General features: G+C 48.6%; 2 protein-coding genes across 13 annotated transcripts in view; one reads left to right on the top strand and one right to left on the bottom strand.

The window, feature by feature from the left end:
• Window positions 1–5,896: 5,896 nt before the first annotated feature.
• On the top strand, window positions 5,897–15,495 carry ASB8 (ankyrin repeat and SOCS box containing 8). 10 transcript variants are annotated; one of them, XM_055318886.1, is made up of 5 exons: window positions 5,931–5,987; window positions 8,493–8,640; window positions 9,077–9,240; window positions 10,694–10,798; window positions 12,600–15,495. In XM_055318886.1, exons 3-5 carry the CDS (start codon window positions 9,112–9,114, stop codon window positions 13,230–13,232), a joined length of 867 nt encoding a protein of 288 aa, XP_055174861.1. In that variant the 5' UTR covers window positions 5,931–5,987; window positions 8,493–8,640; window positions 9,077–9,111; the 3' UTR covers window positions 13,233–15,495. The 10 variants fall into 10 exon arrangements, with proteins under 10 accessions (XP_055174862.1, XP_055174859.1, XP_055174861.1 ...); XM_055318888.1 differs by lacking the exon at window positions 5,931–5,987 and adding an exon at window positions 5,998–6,282; XM_055318887.1 differs by lacking the exon at window positions 8,493–8,640 and having other exon boundaries at window positions 5,897–5,987; window positions 9,081–9,240.
• Window positions 15,496–15,601: 106 nt separating this feature from the next.
• Window positions 15,602–23,742, bottom strand: part of PFKM (phosphofructokinase, muscle) — a 42,990-nt gene continuing 34,849 nt past the window's right edge. For all 3 annotated transcript variants that reach the window (XM_055318874.1, XM_055318875.1, XM_055318876.1), the window contains exons 12-23: window positions 22,692–22,756; window positions 22,117–22,186; window positions 21,199–21,348; window positions 20,725–20,795; window positions 20,317–20,404; window positions 20,069–20,221; window positions 19,231–19,395; window positions 18,178–18,239; window positions 17,861–17,972; window positions 16,557–16,656; window positions 16,372–16,477; window positions 15,602–16,144 (exon numbers count right to left, since the gene is read on the bottom strand). In XM_055318874.1, the coding sequence (XP_055174849.1) occupies window positions 16,000–16,144; window positions 16,372–16,477; window positions 16,557–16,656; window positions 17,861–17,972; window positions 18,178–18,239; window positions 19,231–19,395; window positions 20,069–20,221; window positions 20,317–20,404; window positions 20,725–20,795; window positions 21,199–21,348; window positions 22,117–22,186; window positions 22,692–22,756 (1,287 nt within the window). In that variant the 3' untranslated portion in view covers window positions 15,602–15,999. The remainder of the gene's footprint in view (window positions 16,145–16,371; window positions 16,478–16,556; window positions 16,657–17,860; window positions 17,973–18,177; window positions 18,240–19,230; window positions 19,396–20,068; window positions 20,222–20,316; window positions 20,405–20,724; window positions 20,796–21,198; window positions 21,349–22,116; window positions 22,187–22,691; window positions 22,757–23,742) is intronic.

The raw sequence follows: 23,742 nt of genomic DNA, 5'->3' as shown, positions 1-23,742 counted from the left end.
CTTTCTCTACAAAGACTCAAAATGTTTTAAAATTGTTGTGATAGTGGAAAATATTGGTAACCTATAAGGCCAAAAAACAATAAAATATTGATGAAAAGCTAGTTTTCAAAAAATAGCGATTCATAGATTTCCCTGTGCCTCGGGGAAAGTTAAAAGGAAAAAGAGAAGAATAGAGTTTGAATATTGGGAGCATGTCTGCCTTTGAGCAGTTTCTGAAAGAAGTCCTTGTTTAATCCTGATGACACATCTTGGGAGACTACCCCTGCTGCACATTAATGCTGTTCTTTTCTCTGCTGAACTACTTTCTCCAGGACAAAGTTTAAGTGTATAAAAAGTTTCAAGAGGCTTATATTTCTCTGAACTTTTTCTTTCCTTTGCTCTGTTTCCAAAGCTCCTTTTCAAATTTCCTTTTAAATGCAATTTCTGACTTCTTTCTCAGGGTCAAGGACCAATAGTACATAGAGGTATTCCACTATTCCCGTCTTTGAGAGGTCAGTTCACTTTAGTTCAATTCTGTTTGCATGTATCTAATACCTGGTGTATGTTTGGAACTGTGCTACTGGTCGGGGGGCGGGGTGAGTGCAGGAAATCTAAATCTCTGTCTTAGAGGTGCTTGTAGTGAAACTAGGAGGATTAGACAAATACAAAATATTACAAGGATGACAGGATGACAGATAAGAACCAGCATTTATATAGCTTACAAAACCACTTTTCACCAATGTGATCTAAGTTTTATGAAATTAGCTCTTAGGATAAGTGTTGCTTCTCTCATCCTGTTGTACAGATCAATAAACTGAGACAGATAATGTAACTTGCTTAGGCAGAGTAACTAGAACTACTATCAGAACTGAAAACTTGGTCGCTAAGGTGTTTGCATATTATGTTGTTTCTAAAATAAGGGATATACAATAAACAATAACTAAAAATTGAAGAAATTCAAAGAGAAAATACACATATTAATGAAGCAAAGCTAATTTTCCTAACTAGTCTGACACTTAGATCCTATTTTTTCACCTTATTTTGTTAATTTTGACTGATCCCCTCTCTCTCCTTTCCTCTTAGGGTATCACAAACTTACTTTTGGTTCTTTCCGCCCTCTTTGGTGACAAAAGAACTCATTTGGGAGGAATCGCTTCTTCCTTAAGGCATCTTTCTCTAGGAAGGGTGTCAGGAAAAATTTGCATCAACATTAGCTAAGTGGCCCCTGAAGAAAGATGAGTCCTTTTTAGACAGAAGAGTAATGGATAAGTTCTGGCCCGAAGCCAGACAACTGTTGTGAAAGGCTTCGGTTACGACCTACAGAGGTTGCAAGACAGCATTCCTCTCCTCCAGTACATGGTCACTCTAGAGGACTGCACTCAGAATCAGGAAAGGGTTTGAAGCCAGCAGGTGAAGAAAGGAGTTTTTCCACTCCAAAAGAGTTGCACAAAAGCCTGTGGCTGTGAGGTATTCCCAAAGCTCAAAAAGCAAGACACCCAGGTCTGTAACCTGGGACAGCTAACTGGCATCTACCCGGAGCCTGGACACTAATACATGTTGAACGGTGATGGCAGCAATCACTACAAGCAAAAACATCATTATCAAATTTCTAGCTCAAGTTTGTGCCAAGGTCTGAAAATAGGAACACTAGTTGTACTGTCAGTCAACACCATCTAATGAACACTTCTTGAGAGCAGAACTGGAATTAGCAGGGAAGAAAAGAAAAAATAATGACCCTAAAAGTCTTATGAGAGACAAAATGTATGTAAAACAAGCAAAAAACAATTTACTTATAATCAAAGCACGAAGATCACAAATAGCAAACTAAAATGTATAGAGATGGAGCTGGAATGTTGAATGCAAAATTCATTGGATGTGATCAAAATACCATTTTGTTTTTTGGCTTTTACTGTCTTTTAAATTTTGGCAGGGGACACTTGGGTGGCTCAGTCAGTTAAGTGTTCAACTCTTTTCAGCTCAGATCTCGATCCCAGGGTCATTAGTTCAAGCCCCACGTTGGGTTCCATGCTGGGTATGGAGCCTACTTAAAAATATATTTTTTAATATAATAATATGGAGGGGATGATCTTCCCCTGCAATTTTTCCTGAGTGGAAAATTGGGCAGATTTCCTGACCTTTCGGTTCATTGTTTGATAACTGACAGTCCTTTATGTTAGTCACTTTAAGTCAAGAGAGTCTTGATTTGGTAATTAGAATGTTTCCAGTCCAGGATGTTAATCAAATACTTCAGTCTTCATTCTAAGGCACTAGTTTAAGGCTTCTCCTCTCCCTTGTCTGCCCCATGTAAGGCCCCTTGTGACTGGCAGTTGCCTGCCTTCAGCTTTCTCCTTCCCTCCTCCCCCAACTAGCTAACTGCTGTTTGACCTGCTGTGTAAAAGTGGGAAGCAGGGCAGCTAAGAGATATGATAGATCTGTACTACCCGGGTCTGGCAGATGATTTAAGTTGACTTTTTCTTGTAGGATGCTTTTAAAGGTTCTTTGGAGATCCTATCATCAGAGACCTCTCACTTCAGTCCTTTTGGCCTAAATAGATGACAATCTCTGTGTATTCCAGGATTCCTATGTTCGTCCATCCCTAGCTTCTGGTCCCCAAGTCCCTCCACACCTCTAGACAGCCATATGAATAAACCAAAGGCAATGCCACGCTGTCTTCCGTATGGCCCACATCCGGTCCTGGGAAACATTTACACATTTGTCATCCCTATCAACTCTGTGAATGTGGCAGATCCCAATGCATTCACCTCTGTTTGTGGCTACTGCCTTTAAATTATAGGCAAGTGCTGGTGCTGTGTTTTACAACTATGGGAAACAATTGCCAACCTCCCTGGTCCCAGAGAAGGCCCTCTCTGGGCTGAAGGACAGGGATGCAGCACCATCACTAACTCTCCCTTTGGGTGGGAAGGGAGTGGGAACTGAAGAGCACAAACAAATTTCTCCTCAAGAAACCTCTTCACAGACCCTTCCGCCCTATATTCTCTCCATCTCACTGTGAAGTACAACTGTTCTTCAACATTGACTTTGAATGTTAAAACTTTGTTGAAATAATTATCCTGAATTGCAACTGTTTGCAAATCCATCTCCAACCCTTGGTAATAAGAGAATGTGTTTCTCCATCACTGTCTTCCCTGCATTGTGAGCACAGGGCCTGGAACAAATTGCCAGTAAATGTTTGATAAATGTATTAATGAATGGATCTGAAAACTCCTTTGGTTGTGCAGTGGATCCTCAGACACTATGAAATCATCTGCATAGATGGCCTATGGGAGTCTCATTCTATATTTATAAGATGCTGGGAGTTTGCCAGAATTTATACACCCTATCATTTACCAATCAAGAACTTTTGAGAAACATGACAACCCGGGGAAAAATTCACAGTTTTTTCAAGGAATAAATGAATACATAAACACGAGATAGCTCAAGTTTTTAGAAAACTTACAGGATGTCAAAAGTTTCCCTCCCAAACCATGGGAACTGTGGGTATTGTCTGAATAGTTTATTAGGAAACCCTAAAGCTGTACAGAACAACAAAGAAAAAATGGATTTTTAAAATGTCTGACAAAATGTTAATATGTTAAATATGGATGACAGATAGGAGTTCATCGATACTATTCTCTCTAGTGTTTTTTAGTATGCTTGAACATTTATGTAACACAAATAACATTTAAAAGCTGAAGTTTGGAATCAGCACTGTCTTTACCCTGCTTTAGAGAGGAAGCAAAAATGGAACGGAAACTATGTCGACTTTGGCATCTTCTAATTAAGCCCTCACAGGTCCCATTAATGTAGTACTCTTATGATAGCCACAAAGCTGTTCTTATCTGACAAGAGAGTAAAAAATTTTAGAAGCAAGAATCACACAGATTCAGAATTATAGAAATAGAAGGATATTCAGAGGTTATTTCAGCCAATGCTCTCTTTACAAATGAGAACACTGATGCCCAAAGAAATGGGATGAAGTAACTATCAATCTCAAAGCCAGAACAAAAGTTAGGTCTTCTGTACTTCTGTACTCTGGTTTCTCTCTCCACCTGAGTGGCATACGACTCTTTTAAATAAAAGCTGCCAAGGCAGGGAAACTCAGGTGCACTACTTGCACACGTTGCATCTTCTGACCCTATCATTTCTGCTGTGTCCACGTGGGGACCTCCTTCTTTTGTGCAGTGGGTTTTCCAACACAGAGTAGTGCTAGACTTAATAAAATGAAGGCCGTAGAGGCAGTCATCAACCCTTCAATAGGTCAACCGTCTGAAGCTTGTGCTCCACTTAGAGAAAGCTATGGGTGGTGCCAAGCAAAGCATCACCTTACTGGGCCTAGAGGGAGAGGGAGAGCTAGCACACCTTGGACCACTGCATCGTGCAGTGGAATTTATTACACATCTGCCTCTCACCTCATTAATTCCCCCAGCCAAGTAGGATTCAAGGGGGATTCTAGGGAGAATATACCGTTGGGGTATTAAAAGGAGTCACACAGTTCTAGACACGGGGATGGGAGTTTGAGAGGTACTGACTGAAACAAGGTCAGGTCTGACGAGACACGTAGTGCTTTGATTTTATCTATGGTCTTCCCTGCTGGTGGCCAGGAAGGACTTAGGTTCACAGGATGAACTTGTGGATCAGCAGCAACACCGGTATCTCTTGCCCTTGTGTTTGAAGGTTTAAGACTCTGTAGGGCCCTAGAGAATAATACAGATTTCTGCCTTAGAAGCAATGGGTACAGAATCAAACAGTTTCCATTCACTGAATTTGATCAAATGCCTTACGGTAGTTGTGGGGGGTGGGGCCTCCACATAATGTTCAGATCCCTTCAACATCTCCTAAACAAATCTATGAATTAAAAGCGCTGTAGTTAATAGGTAGCTGCAGCTTCCAGTCAACCCTAAGCCCTTCTTCCCGAAGAACCACCAATGACCAAAGCAGCCTTTGATCCAGAGTATGGAATTGGTGGCTCACGGGCTGACTGTTGCCTGCTTTCAAAATGACTCTTTTTAAAAGGCGTTGCCCATATTTGCAATTGGGGAGGATTCACTCCTCTCAAAACCTGGACTCGAGCTTCTTTGGAGAGAACCGGACGACCTCGCCCTAGCAGAGTGGCGGGGGGTGGAGGGCGCATCCCCCTTGGCAAGAGTGCTCTGGGCCCGCCGACTAGGCACGAGCCTTCCAGTTCATCATCCCCTCGGTGACGTCACCAACTGTCCGGGCCCTGCTTTACGCTAAAACTCCTTCGATTATGGGGCTTAGGACACGCTCTGGGGAGCAGGTGAGGGGCGCGGCCGGGCGGGCCACAGGCTGCGCGTCTCCCGGCGGCGGCGGCTCTGCGGGGAAGGCACCTCGCCGACAGGTGTGGGCTCCCCTCACGGCGGAGGAGGGGGCAGCCCTCCGTCCTTTTCCGTCTCCGACAGGTAGGCGACTCCTCCCCTCGGGTGGTTACCTGCGGCACAGCTCCGGGGGGCGGGCGGAGGGGCCGGCCGGTGCGGAAGAGCAGACGAGCGTTCCCGCCCTGTGAACTGCTCCTGCCCGCCCGGTCTCCCCGGCTACTGAGCCAGGCCAGCGGGTTTGGCCGCGTCGAACTGAGCTGCTCCGGCCCCCGCTCAGCGGCAGGCAGCGCCGGGCAGGGAGGGCAGGGAGGGCAGGGAGGGCCCGCTACCAGCCCGCTCCACGCAGGCGCCGCCCCCACCCCCACCCCCCGCCGCCCCGTAGCCGCGGACCCGAGCGCCCGGCGGCCGACAGCGCCGCACTGCGCCTGCGCGCAGCCCTCCCGGCGGGCCCAGAAAATCACCTGTTACCTCTACCCGGGGAGGACGGAGGCCGCCTGACGAGTCTGCGCAGGCGCGCGCCGCCCGCAGCCATTGGTCGGCGCGCGGGCACCCCTCCCCGTCGCCTTTCACATCCTGTGCACTGACAGAGGGGCCCGCCGGAGACGACGGCTTCTGCTTCCGGGTCGCGCCTTGACAGCGGCGTTCCCCGCCCGGCTCCGCGCCCGAGGTCCGGTGAGTGCGTCCGCGGCTGCGGGAGTGCGGGCCCGTGGCGCTCCGCCCGGGAACTCCTCCTCCGCTCCCAGCTCGGGTTTCCTTAGCCTTCGAGGCAGAGACGGCCCCCGGCCTTGGGGGAGTCGGGCGGGGGCTCCGCCGGCGTCCCTCGCGCGACCGCGTCTCTCCGCCGCCCGCCCCGGGACGCTGCAGGCTTTGCTGCGAGCTCTGCGCATCCCTTGCGGAAAGCGACCCCGCTCGTCCTCGCGCTTCGTGCCCTCGCCCTGCGGCGCCTTGCCTCGGCCGGACGTGGCAGGTGCGGCGGGGTTGGGGCGCCCGCGGCTGCGCGGAGGGTCTCCCGGCCTGGGCGCGCGCTGGCACCTCGCTAGCGCCGGAACTGTCGGTGTCGCCCCTCTCCCGCCTTGCCATAGAGGAACCCCTTGGTGTTTTCTCTGGATCCGAAGTGAAATGCGGGGGGGGGGGGGGCTTTTGGCTCCAGCAGAGGAAAGGGGCCCCTTGGGGTCAAAGGGCGCGGGGCTGCTGTCAGGAGATGGGTCGAGTGTACGTTGCCGTGGCCCTTCCCCACGTGCGCCGTGCTTGGGCGCAGCAGCACAGAACCGCCAGCCCTGACCCGTTAGGACTTGGAAGCCTGGAGTCCCAAGAGTGCCCCGAAAATGATTGCGGGGTTTAGTGTCTTCAAGGTTATCGTGGCCCGTGAGTGGTTAGCGGAACCAGTTCAGCTGGGCCTTTCGCTTTAGGTGCTCTGTCTTCTGCCCCCGTCCTGGAATCTCTGGCGCAAACGCACCCCTGCTTTTTCCTCCTTTTCCCTTGCAACAAAGAAGTATAAGATACAGACCCTTGTCTCTGCATTTAAGCTGCTAGATTCAAACATATGTCAAGTCTAAACTATCTAGAAAATTTCAGAGGGACCTATAAATAAGTGCATAAGGTTATTCATTCATAATGACGTAGAGGCGGCAGCCCGGGCTCAGCGGTTTAGCGCCGCCGTCAGCCCAGGGCGTGACCCTGAAGACCCCAGACCGAGCCCCGTGACCTTGGAGACCCGGGATCGAGTCCCGCGCCGGGCTCCCTGCATGGAGCCTGCTTCTCCCTCTGCCTGTGACTCTGCCTCTCTGTGTCTCTCATGAATAAATAAATAAAATCTTTTAAAATAATTAATAAGGGATCCCTGGGTGGCGCAGTGGTTTGGCGCCTGCCTTTGGCCCAGGGCGCGATCCTGGAGACCCGGGATCGAATCCCACGTCAGGCTCCCGGTGCATGGAGCCTGCTTCTCCCTCTGCCTGTGACTCTGCCTCTCTCTCTCTCTCTCTGTGTGTGTCTCTCATGAATAAATAAATAAAATCTTTAAAATAATAATAATTAATAATAATTAATAATAATAATAACAACGTAGGGGAGAAGAATGCCCAGTATGAATCTTTGATGCCTCGGAACATTGTTAACTTACATCCTGTTAGTTAATACTGTAATAGCTTAAACAGACAAATGGCTACTGATTCGCAAAATAGAAACTATTCAAACTTATATTACATAATTCGTAAGGGGCTACTCCATTATGGAAAGCAAAAATTATGTAGTGTGAAAGGACTAAAATAACTTTGGTTTTTTTTTAATTTTTATTTATTTATGATAGTCACAGATTGAGAGAGAGAGGCAGAGACACAGGCAGAGGGAGAAGCAGGCTCCATGCACCGGGAGCCTGACGTGGGATTCGATCCCGGGTCTCCAGGATCGCGCCCTGGGCCAAAGGCAGGCGCCAAACCGCTGCGCCACCCAGGGATCCCAACTTTGGGCTTTTTTACCTTAGTAGTCACCATATGCATAACGTATGTAATTATGCAAGTCTTGGATTTTTAGAATCTAAAGTAATAATCTTTACATTCAACAAATATTGAGAACCTGCCATGTGCCAGGAACTATTGAAAATAACACTATATTTACCCTCAAGGAACGTATAGTTCAATAAGAACACGTATTCCTAAGCAGTTCTGTCTAGAAAGCTGATACTGCATACTGTTTTTTTTCTGAAGTTTTTGATTTATGTTTTTTCATGGAAATGTTCCACCTTGTTTGCTAGAATTTTAAATGTTCCCCAACTAGTATATGGCTCTTATACAGCCAAAACTTTTATCAGTTAAATTTGAGTGTTTTGCATTATTTTCTTATTGAATGCTAGAACTCACTGTCATATTCTGGCTTGAACAACATATATTTGCCCAAATCTATTTCTCAGCTGTCTTGAACAGCCAATTATTAAAATTTTTAGTTCATTTTGCACTCAAATCTTCTTGTTTTCCTACAACCACAAGCATATGTCATTGATATCAACTGCAATTTTTTTCTAATTTTATATACGTGACTTTTGACATTTTTGTTTTAGAATATCACCTCAAATATTTTCCTTTTTTTTTCTTTGTTGAAGACATTTTAAACTGTTTCACAGATGCCTCATTGTTGTTAACATAGATATATTTGTTCCATAGCCTTTTCCCTCTCTTTACACAGGTATCGATCACTTCTATAGCCTTTGGTCAATCGACCAGTCTTTGTGAAATACCTACTTTTTGTGAGACTCTGGCTGGCCTTCCATGGACAAAAAAAATAGAAGACAGAGACCTTGACTTCTAATTGATTACAATTTAGAGGAGAAGCGGTATGAAAATAACTATACTGCAGGGCCAAATATAACAAGTAAGCTAAAGGTGATGCTGATAGGAAAGACCGCAGAATCCAGAGGAGGAAAAGTGTGTTGTGTGGCATCCTCAGCCTTAAAAAAAAAAAAAAAAAAAAAAATCCCCTTCCTTGCCTGGTCTTTTTTAAAACTACACAGAGCTCAGTTAGGGTCTTGGGGCCTCTTGACTAGTTCAGAGAGTAGCATTGAAGTGCCGAGGGTTAGAGCATTTTCATGCGGTTTACCCAGCTCCCTAGGCAACTATTACGATCTATTTCTTTATGATTAAGAAAAAATATTAATTAATCGTTGATCTGTTTGAAATCTAGTAAAAGTTGGGAAGGCCTCAGAGAACTCCTAATCCCAGGGACAGGTTTGCTCAGTGATATTGTGTATGCCTAAAACTTCTTTGTTTCAGGCAGTTTGGAGCATGTGAACATACTCTGAGCCTTGATGAGTTCCAGTATGTGGTATATTATGCAGAGCATTCAGAGCAAATACTCTCTCTCAGAGCGCTTAATCCGAACAATCGCTGCCATTCGTTCCTTCCCACATGATAATGTAGAGGACCTCATCAGAGGGGTGAGTGTGCTGGATTGATGGGGAGTCCTGTGGGAGGTGAAGGGGGACAGTTCCTGGGGGAATCATAATAGATTACAGATTTGTAGCATTGACTCACCACAAGATTACAAGGAGTTTTTACGGTCCTCTCACATGTATTAACTTGACCATGAAAGTACATTTCCTTGTGTTTTGCTTCTCTCTCCTTCTCCCTTTCACTTTGTGCATCTGATACTTTCCTCAGGAAAGATGTTCTAGATAACCCTAGTCTCACAGTCTTTGTAAAATGTCTCTCTGGATGTGTTACATATGGGATCCAGCAAGCTCAAAGTCTTCTACACATGTTTTACTAAGGGAGGAAGGAGACGAGCAAAGCAGAAATGGTTTTCACATCCTTGTGGTTATAATAATTACACAGAGAGATATCACTTGCCATCCATCTTGACAGCAGCTACCACTTGGGAGTTCTGTAAGGAATGTCAACCCCTAAAGTGCGTGGTAATTTTTGACTTAAGAAAACATCTTAACATATCTAACCACTGCTATGCAACAATTGTTATATGACTAGTATCCTAGACAGTCTTTGGTCTTTGATACTTTTTTCTGACTATTATTCCTATTGAAGAGAAGTTACAGGGTAATTTTTTGCTCCCTAGAAAATGTGTCCAGGTGGTTACCTTTGTACATTCTTTCAACAACTGTAGAATCCTTATTTACAGCCTGGAGCTCTTTAGCTGCTGCAGAGTTGGGTGGTGCAGCTTTGAGAAGAAATGGTCATACAGCGTTAACTTGTTCTCAGCAAAAGCGGTACCAGAGGATCCAGCAGTAGGAAGTTTGTCACATTCTAATTCTAGCTCTGCTGCTGAGTCATTCAGCGACTTTGGTCTGCCCCTAGGATCCCCATCTCCTTTCATCAGATTTGAAACAGAAGTACCAGCAGGGCCTAGGTGGCAGAGAATGCCGAAGCTAAGAGGCTACTTTGAAGATGTTTATAAACAAAAAGATAACGTTAAGATGACCTCACTATTAATGATGTTCATCTGTTGAATGGCAAAAGGAACATGCCAGGTTCTGGCTTCATTGTGACAGACTCCCTTTCCTGACCTTTTCAGAGCATGGTGGCCATGGAGAGTGGATTGCTTTTCCAGCTTTCCTGCCCGATACTAAGTTTTCCATTGCTTTTACACTTGAGGCTATAGGTCCTCAGCGGTGTCTAGATGACCACCTGGCAAGTTGCCTTGTGGAAAAACTCAATAACTTGATCTAAGGAATTAATAGTTCCTTTCATTCATCTTCAGAGTGTTCTCTTGGTTTGGATATTATTTAATACATAGGAAGAGAAACTGGGACCAGTAGCATGTTTATAGTACAGTCAGAGCTACAACCCTCTTCTACCCTGGACTCACTTCTGAGTCTCGTCCCGCTCAGCGAGCCAGAGCTGAGCACACTGACTGGAGTTTCCTTCTGCCCATAGGGAGCAGATGTGAACTGTACCCATGGCACACTGAAGCCACTGCACTGTGCCTGCATGGTGTCAGATGCTGACTGTGTGGAGTTACTCTTGGAAAAAGGAGCTGAGGTAAAGTTCTTACCACTGTCACATTAATGGTCCACTAAAACTTGAGCTTCACATTTTCCTAAAGCTTGTCTCTTCTCCCATATCTTCCCATCTTCTGGCCCACGGTCACATTGGCATAGCCAAAATGTAACGGTGAATATATTCTGTGATCCAAAGGATTTCATTCCTTTGCCTTTCTTTCTTAAGTTGCCTGTGGCTCCAGAAGAGGGGGTTTTATCTCCCCTTTCTCTCCCAGCCTTCCTTCTGGGGTTGTTTACATTTCCATTCCGTCCTCTTGTTGCCTCTTGACTGTCCAGGAGCTCTAAGTACAGAGGCCCCTCAAGTGATTAAATCTAAACCATTGACACCTGCAACCAGACATGAACTTCTAATACCACTGTAACTGGGAGATGAATATCATTAGGTAACCCATTCCTCAGGGCTGAGCTACTTGTGCTATCTGCCCACTAATTATTTTCCATTTATTGTATCTTGTTCCTATCTTCTTTTTAATGTATCTTAAAATAAGAGACATGGGTTAATTTATATTGGCATTAGCAAGAAGCAGCTTAGTGTAATGAATGATAAAAGAATGGACTCGGGAGCCAGACTTCATGGATTTGAATCCCAGCTCTGTCACTTCCAGCTGTGTGACTTTGAACACGTTACTTAATTTTTCTTTGCCTCGGTTTCCCCATCTGTAAAACGAAGGTGATAATGACCCCTTCTTCACAAGATTGTCAAGTACGTAGTCACCAGCATGTAGTAATTGCTAAGTCAGCACTTTTTTAATAAATAAATAAGCAGTTTTAACTATTTGTAAGCAATCAGGAAGTTGCATGTGCTGAGGCGCTAATTGGAATCAGACGTGCCATGAAGCTGGTGTTCAGGCCCCAAATATTGGTCAGTTAGCCTAAGGGGCCATCATCTCCACACAGCCATGCTGTTCTCTGCTTGTCGTTATCTATTCCATCACTCTTGTGAGTGGCCCTGAAATGAAAGCCAGTGACTAATGTCAATGATGAAAATCTCCTGGGGGAGAAAAGTTTTTAGCTAAATAGAAAGTTAAACTCAGTTAAATATTTCAGCGTATTTTTATTGCACTTTTAGGGGAAGATAGTATAAATTTGGGTTTTGAAGTCTTTGTAGCCTTCAAAAATTATAAGTAATGTTGATTTTTAGCAAGTCAGCTGCTCTTCCAGCTTTGGAAGATCTGTGCTCTTCCCTTCAGATGCTTTTATCGAAGTTCTCTTGTGACTGCACAGCATATTTTTGCAAGGGAGCTGATTGGATTAACAATTTGAGCTGCTCTGTATGGCTACAGAGCACAGCAACGCTACGTGGGCAGAGTTTGGCCTCATTTTTCAGTGTGATTGCCATTAGCCACAGTATAGAGTGAGATGGGATAAGCAAAATAATCTAAAACCTTTACTCTGGCTAATATATTCAAGCTACTTTCCAATAAATGTCTTCCAGAGTAGTTACAAGGTTTTAGACTTCATCTCTTTCTTTACCCCTTACCCCATGGTAGGGATCCTAGTGAATAATAAACAAGAACAGAGCAAAAGCCTATATAATGCAGGCCACCTAGTCAATGCCCAGAATAGAGTGCTGGTTGTTTTGAGACCATTCTCTCCCTATTTGTTCCTAAGTTCTTGTCATATCTCCTCTTGATCACCAAGACTCCTCGGGAATTGCTTGTTGATTCTCATATTCAGAACAGGACATAGCAAAGGTAGTGGACTGATACACGCAAGCTTTTGCCCGCCCATCTTCCTGTCAGCAGTCTAGCTACTGTAATGTAGTTCCTCCCTCTTTACAGGTGAATGCCCTGGATGGTTACAACCGAACAGCCCTCCACTATGCAGCTGAGAAAGATGAGGCTTGTGTGGAGGTCCTCTTGGAGTATGGAGCAAACCCCAATGCACTGGATGGCAACCGAGACACCCCACTTCACTGGGCAGCCTTTAAGAACAATGCCGAGTGTGTGCGGGCCCTGCTAGAGAGCGGGGCCTCTGTCAATGCCCTGGATTATAACAATGATACCCCGCTCAGCTGGGCCGCCATGAAGGGGAATCTCGAGAGCGTTAGCATCCTTCTTGATTACGGTGCAGAGGTCAGAGTCATCAACCTAAAAGGCCAGACGCCCATCTCCCGCCTGGTGGCTCTGTTAGTTAGGGGACTCGGAACAGAGAAGGAAGACTCTTGCTTTGAGCTCCTCTACAGAGCTGTTGGACACTTTGAATTAAGGAAGAATGGCACCATGCCACGCGAAGTGGCCAGAGACCAGCAGCTGTGTGAAAAACTGACTGTTCTGTGCTCAGCCCCAGGAACTCTAAAAACACTCTCTCGCTATGCTGTGCGCCGGAGTTTAGGACTCCAGTATCTGCCAGATGCAGTCAAGGGCCTCCCACTGCCAGCTTCTCTGAAGGAATACCTGTTACTTGTAGAATAGGCTGGAGGAAACATTTGCACCGTCACGCAGGCAACTCCGGCCGAGGTGTTTCCCTGCAGTACACTCTTTGTCTTGGAAAACAGGAAAAGCAGTCGTTCCTGTTGTGTGGTTTGTATTTAGAGGCAACGTGTCACAACAGTAACCTCCACACCATCTCCCCTCCCTAAACCAAGCAACCAAACAAACAAAAAATCCCTCACTTTTGTTTTCTGTTTATTGCTTACTTGGCTTTTTATATTGCACCCTACAAATGGAGAGGCCTCCCCCCTCCCCTATAGGGAAAAAGTGCAACTAAACTCTAGGAAGATGAAGAGTATTTAAAGAATGTGTGTTTAGCTTTCCTTCGGGAACATGATTAACATTTCAGAAGCATCCCTCCAGAAGCATTGTAACTGGTCCATGAAGAAGTTTCAAACATCCCAGCCAAAGATGAAGATCCTCCAACCTCACAGGATGTGCAGATTCACAGTTGGGCTGGATGATGCCCTAAGGTGCATGGAGCGGCCGGAGGGGACTGCCCCTTGCTCACCATCAGAGGAACCTGCACCTTTGGCCTCTGTTCCATGGGTGTGCCTGAGGCTTACGGTAGCTCAGCAATAGCATGGTCTTGCTGCTTTCCACATGGTAGAAGAGAGGTCCCAGCAGTCCTAAGAACTCCGTGTCCTCAGAACTTTTCTCCTAACGCAGTTCTTTCTCTTGGTGAAAGCCAGTTTGCTCCATCGGGCTTGGCAGGTGTTTGAGCACCTTTGGTGAAGGTGTTTTACGCCAGCAGGAGACGATGGGCTGGGCTGCCTCTTCCCACGGGTCTTCTTCATTTCCTTGTAGGAAGCTCACTCTCCTAAGAGTTGGGAGTTACCTTCCTTTCAATTGTTTTGGAAAGTTTGCTTTTTACTGATCTATACAAGACGTCAGGGGAGCGGAGGGTGCGGGGGACGAGCTCTGTAAGAGCTGCTTTTGCCATGGCCCGCCTACTCACCACAGAGCTGCTTTAGGGACCCATACTTAGCCAACAGTACTCTTCCTTTTCATGGTCCTAAACTAGATCAGGTCGTTACTGATCTTGGATGACCCAGATGCAATTTTGAAAAACCTTTTTTTTTTTTTTTAACTGATTGGAAACTACAAATAAAAATGATTGGAATCTGCTAACACAGCTAATTTGAAAAACTATGTCTGCTTTTGCCCTTTTGCTGTTGCTAGGGTTTTTTTGTTTTCTCTTTTCTTTCTTTTTTTTTATTTTTTTTTTTTTTGCTCACTTGAAAAAAGAGAAATAAACACTTCTAAAAGCAATTTTGGCAATTTCTACTATTCCTGCTTCTCTCCACGTTATTTAATCACTGGGAGTCCCGTTGTCCATCACTCTGGAGCGGGGCTGCCATCACCCTCCTCATTAGCTGGTCTGAGGATGCCGTGACAAACAGTGCTTGATATTTATTGTTATTTCTCTTCCCCTTAAAGAACTGCCCAAAGAACATCTGGCTGCTTTAATTCTGGATTCCGACAAGCCGCCTCAGTTCCTGTTCAGAACCGCTTGCACAGTACAGAGGTAATACTTTGGACAGCCAGCAAAAGCAGCCTACTAGAGATAATCCTTCCTCCACCACTGGTAAAACCTTGAACCTCTCCCTGCTTCGTCAAGCAAATGAGGAAACCGGGTTGGGGGGAGTATGTGTGCTTGTGACAAGTGACAGGATCTGGTTTTTGGAAGCTAAGCTTAAACCAGGCATCAACAGGGCACCATCCTATCAGTTTAGATGGTTCCTGAAGACCAACTGCATGATGCAGTCACATGGCTAATGAGGAGGAGGAAGCTGTTGTTATGGCACAGAAAATACATTGAGCTGAATAAGAACCAACAACTCTTTAAAGCCATATTTCAGCCAAACCACCAAACCAGGTCCTGGTCTGGGGGTCCCTTTCCCAGGCTTTCAAAATGTGCATGGCTCCTCACAAATGGAGTCTGCCTTTCATCTAGGAAGGAGTACGGGGGAAGAGTTGAGAAGAAAGAACCCTAGGTTGTCAGAAGAGTAGAGCTCATAGGATGGCTGGAAAAAAGCACCCTCAGGTCATGAGCATATGATCAGAAGGTGAAACACAACTTCATGCTTAAGAGAGCCTGGCACGTCCTATGGCTATGGAGGATGCAGGAGGGACTGGTGTGGAATGAGGGTAAGGACCAGTGTACGATGATGTTCTAGATCCCTATGTTCACAGCCAAGAGATGCTGTGGGGGGACAAAAGCCATGAGGTGGAGAGGTACGTGGGGTGATCGTATGGGCTGCATTTTCCCAGGTGTCTGAACAGAGTCCAGTCCTTAGGGTTAACAGGCTGACATTCACTTGTGAAAGTGACAACAGGAGAACCAAAAGCACAGTGACCAGTTGGCATTTATTAGTGTAGCTATTGTTTGTCACTGCAGTAAAAGTAATAGAGGAACCATGACTTTGTTATCACAAAGAAATAAATAAAGCTTATTTTCAGGAAAATTCTAACCGAGTAGCTGAAATCTAGCAGTAGCACTAGAGGAGCCCAGTCTTGTGTGACAGATGAAGCTGGGGTAGAAGTTGATAAATTCCACCTAAAAGGAGCCTCTACTCACTGCCCACTGCCCCAGCTCCCTGGCCAGAGCTGGTCATGGCTACAGTTGCAGAATAAAAGGAAACCTAAAGAAAAATGAGCTAAAATACTTGGGGATACATGGACTTGGATCTATCAGGGGGTGAGCTGACCATGATCAGACAATCCATGACCCTCACTCCAAAGAGGGTTAGATAGAAGTTTCTCCGGATCGCTTCCGACTGATGTGCTCCAGGTGGGCGTGCTCTGTGGTGTCCAAGTCAATCTCGTACTTGGCTAGGATCTTGAGGATGGGCCTCAGCTTCAGCCACCACTGTTCCTTGGGGATGCGGTGACTACAGAGAAATGAGAGAGATGATGATTTCAGCTTTTAGCACCCCAACTGACTTCTATCCAAAGCTTATGGAAAGAAGTTGAGTAGAAGAGGCCGGATTTTAGGGCACGGGGTTAAGATCTGAAATAGGTGTGACGACGGTGTTAGTCCTAGGATGAGAGGATTGAAGGCAGCGCACAGGCTGGGAAGAGTAGACCCTGAAACTACCAGGGAAGCAGATGTACTCACTCAAAATCTGTCTGGTCCTTCAGCTCAGTCACTGGTTGAAAGACCAGAGCCCTCTTACGCATCCCCAGAACACAGCCAGAGTCTGGCGTATTGGCAAAGATCCTCCCTGCAACGAAGGACGATCAGTAAGCTTCAATAATGGGGAACCAGCCTCTGGAGGGGGCTTCCCCTCTTTCCCAACCTACCATTACGGTAACTCTCTTTGATTTTCCCAGACATCCAGTTCATAGCCTTGGCGCCCATCTTAGTGGCAAAATTCCTGTCAAATGGAGTTGGGCTCCCACCCTGGAAAAAAAAGCATAAAGATTACTGAGGGAAAGACTCTAATCAAGTAGCAGAGATACCCGAACATACAGAGATAAAGAAAAGGCCTCAGGTTTACGGCCAGTAACAGGAATCCAGAAGTCTAACTCTGAAAGAAAATTCTGAGACCGTGCTGAGCACCAGAGTGCGCGGGCACAGCAGGTGTGGCCATTTATCAGGAGTAAGGGTGACTAATTAGACAAGGGGGTAACTGGTCTCACAGCTGCCTCTTCTAGCTCCACAGCTGTCAGCTCCTGTTCCTTCACCTCGCGTCTGGCCATTCAGTCACTTCTGAGCAGCCCTTGTCAGTCACCATCATCAATGACACAGAAGCGTTCCTTAGGAACCAATATGGATGCCCTTGGGATGGATCCACCATCTCACAATAAAACGCCACATGGATTTTCTCTGAACTAAGCGAACGTAGGTGGGAAGCGGGGACGAGGTGGCCATACTTTATCCAATAGTACCCCTATTCTTAAGGGTACTATTGGGGTCCGCACTTAAGCAGCATTGGCTGGAGACACCGGATGGGGAGGCCTAAGACCACTAGTACCATCAGGGAGTGAGACCCACCACAGGTGTGGGGGTTGAACGTGGCTGGTAGAAAGGTATCCGTTTCCCCCGGATACCCCAGTTGGTGGAGATGGAGCCCACACCAGTGAGGTGCCTGTGTGCAGGTTCCTTCTGGAAGGCAGCGTGGTGTGGTGGGAAGGGCCCTGGAATAGGTGCCCTGGCTCTCACCCAGGCTTGTTTCTCCTCTCTGGGCCTCATGTTCTTCATCTGAACTAGTGGTTCTCACCTGGAGGTGACTTTCCCTCCCAGGGGACATCTGGCAATGTCTGAAGACATTTTTGTAGTTGATACAACTCCGGAAGGAGGTGCTACGGGCCTCTAGGGGGTAGAGTCTACAGATGTCACTAAAGGATCCCACAGTGCACACAACAGCCACCCGCGATGAAGAATTATCCAGCCCACCCTGCCCTAAATGGAGAGGACGGACCACATCATCTCTAAGGCTATTTCCAGAGTAGAGATATTCAGGTCCTATGACAGTAAGAAATTGCAGGCTCACGCTCTATGGTGGCACCAATGGCCTCCGGCAGATTGGAGGCCAGTGGGAGACCCAGTGGCCACGGAGGGTATGGCCATCTGGTGAGGGGCAGGACGGAGGCACCTTCCCTACCTGCTGCATGTGGCCGAGCACATTCTTCCTGCTGTCGAAGATGCCCTTCCCCTCCTCAGAGTACAGGTTGAAAATGAAGTCCGTGGTATAGTTCTCATTGCACTTCTCATTCCTGCCAAGTAGACACCAAAAGCCTGACTTTGGTCCTCTCCCCATCCATCCCTCGCAACCCTTTCCTGCTTTTTCCATCTCCCGTGGCTCAGGTTCTCTCCCTTTGTATCCAAATTCCCGGGGGTGTCCCGAGCGTGGGTGCAGCCTGTGGGCTAGAGCCAGAGCCTATTGTCTTTTCACTCAGGAACAAGCCGTGGATGAGGTACCTTAAGACCAGGCCCCTCTTCACAGTTGTTTTCATCTTTTGCACCAGATGTTCAACATTTGCCTGAAAACAAAGAGCGCAAATCCTAAGCCTAGCTGGGAGTGGATGAGGCTGGGCAGGTGCCTGGCTCTCTGGTTCCCCACCAGGCCTCTCTAGAAGCGGAGACATGGAAGACAGCTGTCTGCGATCCTGTCTTGTCCCTACAAGAAGTTCAGCGGACAGAAATTTAAACAGAGATTCCGAACGAGACAGGCCGAGCTGGAAGGAGGCAAGTCCGAGGCAGCTGTGGCTGTGGCAACTGCCAGTTTTTGCCTTTCCACCCGCTCCCAGTGTCCCTTCCCAGGGGTTTCCGGTTCCCTTCCCTCAGGGGGCTGACTCTCGCTCTCAGTGTCGCCCTTTAAATGGTTTGCTTGTGTGTGTGCAGCAGTCATTGACCCGGGAGGAACCAGTTCCTTCATCTGGGCTTTGAGTCGGGGGTACAGGAGGAAGACTCCCACCCTCCATCCCTGGCAGGGGTTGGCTGGGTTTTCAGATTAGGGAGTTCCCTCAGCCTGCTGCCCCTCCACTTGGTGGTTCCTCTTTCCTCCAGCGAACTGAGATCTTGGAAAATTAGGATCATGTAGTTTCTCTGTGGAACAGGAGTCGGAGCGCCCCCCACCCCGGAAGTGACGGGAAAGAGCCTGGGAGCAAGGGAAATCTGGAGGGGTGGCCTGATGCCGTAGAAAGACTGACTCTCTGCTAGTTAAACCACCTCGCCAGTTTAGACAAGGCTTTTAACCTCTCTAAATGGTTCTCGTCTGTAACATGGAGAGGATAACTCTCCTGCACATCTGTTTTGAAGACAAAATGCAAAAACACATGAGAAGGGCTTAGCAACATGCCATCCTTCGCAACAAATGCTCCCTACGACAGGAGCTGTGGTTGTGTGTGTGAGGTGATGCCGGGAAATGCCTGCGTGCCGCTCCTCGCAGTCTCCTAGCAGGGCCCCACGGACCAGGTTGCTGTGGGGACAGTGCGGACAGAGCTACATTACAGGCCCCGGGTGGCCGTCTACCTGCAGGTCCCGAATGGTGAAGGGCTCCTCAAAAATGTAGGCAGCATCTGCCCCAGCGGCCAGGCCTGCCATGGTGGCCAGGTAGCCGCAGTAGCCACCCATAGTTTCAATGATGAACACCCGCCGCTTGGTGCCTGCTGCTGACTGCTTGATGCGGTCACAGGTCTGCAAAGACAGTGGGTCCTACCTAGTTAGACCGGGCCCGGGATCTGATCCTCGTCCCTCCTCTGGCCCTTGCAGCAACCCAACTCCTCCCCAGGCCAGCCAGGCCCCTACACCTCGTCACATTCCTGCCTTCAGGGACGGCAGCCCTGCTTGCCAACCAGGCTGTGGAAGTCCTCTCTCAGAAGGGAGCCGTACTCGGCCCTTCTGTCGCTCAGAGTGGGGAAATTAGGCCACAGGCCCTCAGGAAGGAGAAGCCATTCGGCAGGTTTCTAGGATGGAGACTCACAGGTGAGAATGAGCCCCATATGTGGTCCAATAAAGTCTGGGAAAAGGCCTGCGCTTCAAGAGCACTTTTCAAACACTCGCTTGGCTGGTAGCAAAAAAGGAGGTCACTTTCGGGGCACCTGGGTGGCTCAGTTGGTTAAGTGTCTGCCTTCAGCTCAGGTCATGATCGCGGGTTCCTGGGACTGAGCATGGCACTGGGCTCCCTGCTCAGCGGGAAGCCTGCTTCTCCCTCTGTCCCTCCCCCTTGCTCATGCTCTCTCTCTCTCAAATAAATAAATAAAATCTTAAATTAGAAAAAAAAAAAAAAGCCGTTCACTTTCTAGGAGCACAGGCAGCCCAGGGACTACAGTCCCGGCCCGAGGCCTGGGGGGCGGCGGTGGGCTCTCACCGTGCAGATAGTGTTGAGGGCTGTGTCAGCGCCCACGCTGAAGTCCGAGCCAGGGACGTTGTTGGACACCGTAGCAGGGATGACCACAAACGGGATGCACAGCTCATCAAACTGCTTCCTGCCCTCCATCAGCTCCAGGCCCCCAGTGTAAGCCTGCGAAGAAGAACCGCAGCAGGGGCGGCGGTGAGGGGGGGAAGTGAGAGGTGGGGGGGGGCAGTGCAGAGGTAAAGAAACGGCAAGGCACTCACCTCAAAGCCCCCGATGATGATCAGGCCCTGAATGTTAAACTTAGTGATGTTGGCACTGATCTGCTCAAAGCTCTTCTTGGGCAGAGTCCTGGTTGAGCGGGGTGGGGCAGGGGCGGGCGATGGGGAGAGGAGACAGCAAAATCAAGGGAGAGAAAAGCTAGACTCAGGAGGTGCTTGATGTATATTTCCGGACTTGTGCCCCTTCCCTCCGCCACCTCTCACCGCTGCCCAGGGGTCCGCCCTGGGGCTTTAGGTTGCCAGAGCTGCTAATTCACTGAGGCAGCCGCAAGCGTGGGGACAGAGGGTCCCACTACAGCAGCGTGGACGCTGACCTAATGAACCGACACTATACTTCACGGGGAATCTTCAGGGCTGACCCGGAGGAGGTGCTCCTAGGGTGCCACTTACCTCTTAGTCCCAAGTTTGGAACCGCCTTGGCCAGTCCAGCCCCCCACATAGCTCCAGCCAGCCTCCTCGATCTGCAGGAGAGGGTCGCGCAGGTCTGCACCACTCCCTGAGCTCTGAGCCCACCCCAACCCCACCCCTTGGAAGAGGAACGCCAGGCACCAGCTCTTCCCCACCCCAATGAACTCCTTCCACCATTATGGGCTCGTTCACAAATAAGCGCCTACTTATGCCGGGCGCCGCACTGAGCTTCGGGATAGAGAATTAAATCACATATGTGGCTCCTGCCTGTTTATACTGCCTTAAAATTAAGTAGCTACTTCTGCTCAAACCCTGAGATGAAAATAATGTAGACAATGGAAGGCAGTGAGGGCGGGGGCGGGGGGGTGTAGAAAGGAAGAAAATGGATAAGTCGCCCTGCTAGGCTTCCCCTCGCCACGACCACTCCTTGGCCCTCCATCCCTCTGGTCCCCGTACCTGACCCTTGGCCAGGCCCTCGAAGCCATCATGCACAACCAGCACCCGGTTGCCCTGGATGAGGCCAATTCTCACGGTGGAGCGGACGGCAGCATTCATGCCTGCGGCTGGGGCACCCACGTTCATCACGGCCACCGTGTGCATGCTAGCCTGGGGAGGAGGAAGCCGAGAGGGAGCAGGGCAAAGATGGGACAGAAACGCCAGCAGATGGGAGGGGACAGGTCAGTAAGGGCAGCTGAACTCTGGGGTCCCTCAGGTCCTGGGATGAGGATATCTGCCTCTGGACAACACACCCTGTCCCTGGGAGCGCCGGCACAGCCCGTCTCCTCGTACCACGGAGGCAAAACTCTGTCACAAGTCAGTAAGTAAAGCCGCTGTCCCTGACCCCAGGCACCGTTCATTCCGTAACGGTGAGGCCTTCCTGGGCAGCATCTCCAAAGCGTGATCCTTGGACCACCTGATCTTCGTGCCTGTTAAACCTGCATATTCCTGGGCCCTGCCCCAGATCTAAATCCTCTCTGAGGGAAGGATCCAGCAACCTGCATGTTTGATAAGCAGCCCAGATGATTCTGATTTACATTACATATTGAGAACCACCCCTTCCATGGAAGAAGTGGCTTCCGTACACCCAGGTGTGATTATTCTCAGCCTTGCTCAGAGGAAATATGACATAAGCCTCTTTCCCTTCCTTGCATGGTACCTTGGGAGTCCTAACTTGGTTGAGGGTCTTGGGTTAGAGACAACCAGGGCACACTGGGAGCACGGGGCTGGTATCTGGGGTGGCTACAAGCAGAGTTCTTCACAGGGTCAGGGACCCTGTACCGAAGATGACGGGGGCAAGGAAGCTGGCATAGCTAGAGGTTGCAGGAGCGGCCACACAGGAAGGCCGAGAGAAGGAGTCAAGGGCAGAGAGCTCACCAATGTCTTCGAGACGGGAGGTCTGATGTGAGCCAGAAGCTTGTACACCTCCCAGTTGTTCATGAAGCTCCTGTAAAAAGTACGGGGTGGGGGGTGGAGGGGACTTCAGGCCACTCCTCTTGGCCAGCAGCCAAGGGGGTCTGAAGTTTTGCTCTGAGTGTGAAAGTTCCATGGGGCAAAGCTCAAGGGATATAACCGGGACATGGCAGGCACTGGACAGGAGCTGATAAGGGGCCACGAATTAATCAACCCCGGCCAGAGTGCTCTCCTCCCGGGCGCTGCGCTCAGCCTGAGACGCTGCCCCTCGCCTAGAGTAAGGGCAAACCTAGCTGGAATCCACACACACGAACACCAGATTACAGAAGGCCAATCCCAGGGAGAGCATCCCTGGGGTGGTCTGTGCCTCCCGGTCACCCCACAGCCCATGCTCCGGGGGAAGAAATTGTTGCAGAGACAATCACAAGAGAAAGAAGCAGAAGCTCCTATTTTGGGTCTGAAGCTATGTCCAATTTTTTTTTTTCTTCACTCCAGTGATCTGTTTTCTGTAGCTACTGAGCTTCTGGTCGTCCCCTCACCGGCCTCTCAGCTTCATGGCTTCATCGAATTTCCTGTCGTTCATGGCCTTGGTCACATCCTTGGTCTGAGGAAGGAACACGGCAAGAGTCATGACTAGGAGGCAGGGCCCTCTACACAGCAGGATTTCTGCCCGGTGGTAAGACCCTGCCTGTCTCTGCGCTTCTGCAAAGATGCTGCCCACCATGCACCCCACCTTTTCTACACGCTCCAAGCTTTCACAGAAAGAGGTATCTTTGGTTTTCTTTAATTTGTGGAGTAATGAGCAGCAGAAGGAAGGAGCTGATTCAGTGCTCTACTTACTAGAACCTGGGCAGAGCAGAGGAGTGCTCAGCAGTAGAACAGCTTTCTTCCCCATTCCACACCCAGGGCCCCAACCTCAAAGCAGCCTCTAAACGGAATGACTGAAGGAGACCCCCCCAGACAGCGTGGTTAGGAAGAAAGGCTGATCCCTGCCATGTGTTTCCCAGCTACTGATTTCTGGTGCGTTAGCTCTTGGGCTTTTGGATACGCAGTCCCAAGCAAGGCTGGAGCGTGTCTGTGCTGTAGGTTGCTGACACTCGTGAGCCTCGGAGAGAAGCAGGCCAGGAGCGGGGGAGCCAGCCCGGAGGATCAGCCAGCCAGACCCCTTAGCCCCCAGCCACGCGGTCTGCTCTGTGGCATCCGAGGACTGATTCCTTCATCACCAGAGCCACCACTCCCTGAGCACTCAGCATTTTCCGGGTACTGCGTCACACCCATCCCAAACATCCCCTCCACTCCTTGTAACAGCCCTCAGGAGGAGTGCTAGAAACCTCACGTTGCTTCAGAGAAGCATGTCCAAGTAGAAATCACAGAAACAGGGGTGCCTGGGTGGCTCAGCAGTTAACAGTTAAGTGCCTGCCTTCAGCCCAGGGTGTGATCCTGGAGATCCGGGATCGAGTCCCACATCGGGCTCCCTGCATGGAGCCTGCTTCTTCCTCTGCCTGTGTCTCTGCCTCTCTCTCTCTCTCTGTCTCTCACGAATAAATAAATAAAATCTCTTTTAAAAATAAATAAATAAATCACAGAAAC

This window comes from Nyctereutes procyonoides, unplaced genomic scaffold, assembly GCF_905146905.1.
Source record: "Nyctereutes procyonoides isolate TBG_1078 unplaced genomic scaffold, NYPRO_anot_genome, whole genome shotgun sequence".
Classification (NCBI taxonomy): Eukaryota; Metazoa; Chordata; class Mammalia; order Carnivora; family Canidae; genus Nyctereutes; species Nyctereutes procyonoides.
Note: the sequence above shows the minus strand (reverse complement) of the source record. Positions and strands in the feature narration are given on the sequence as shown.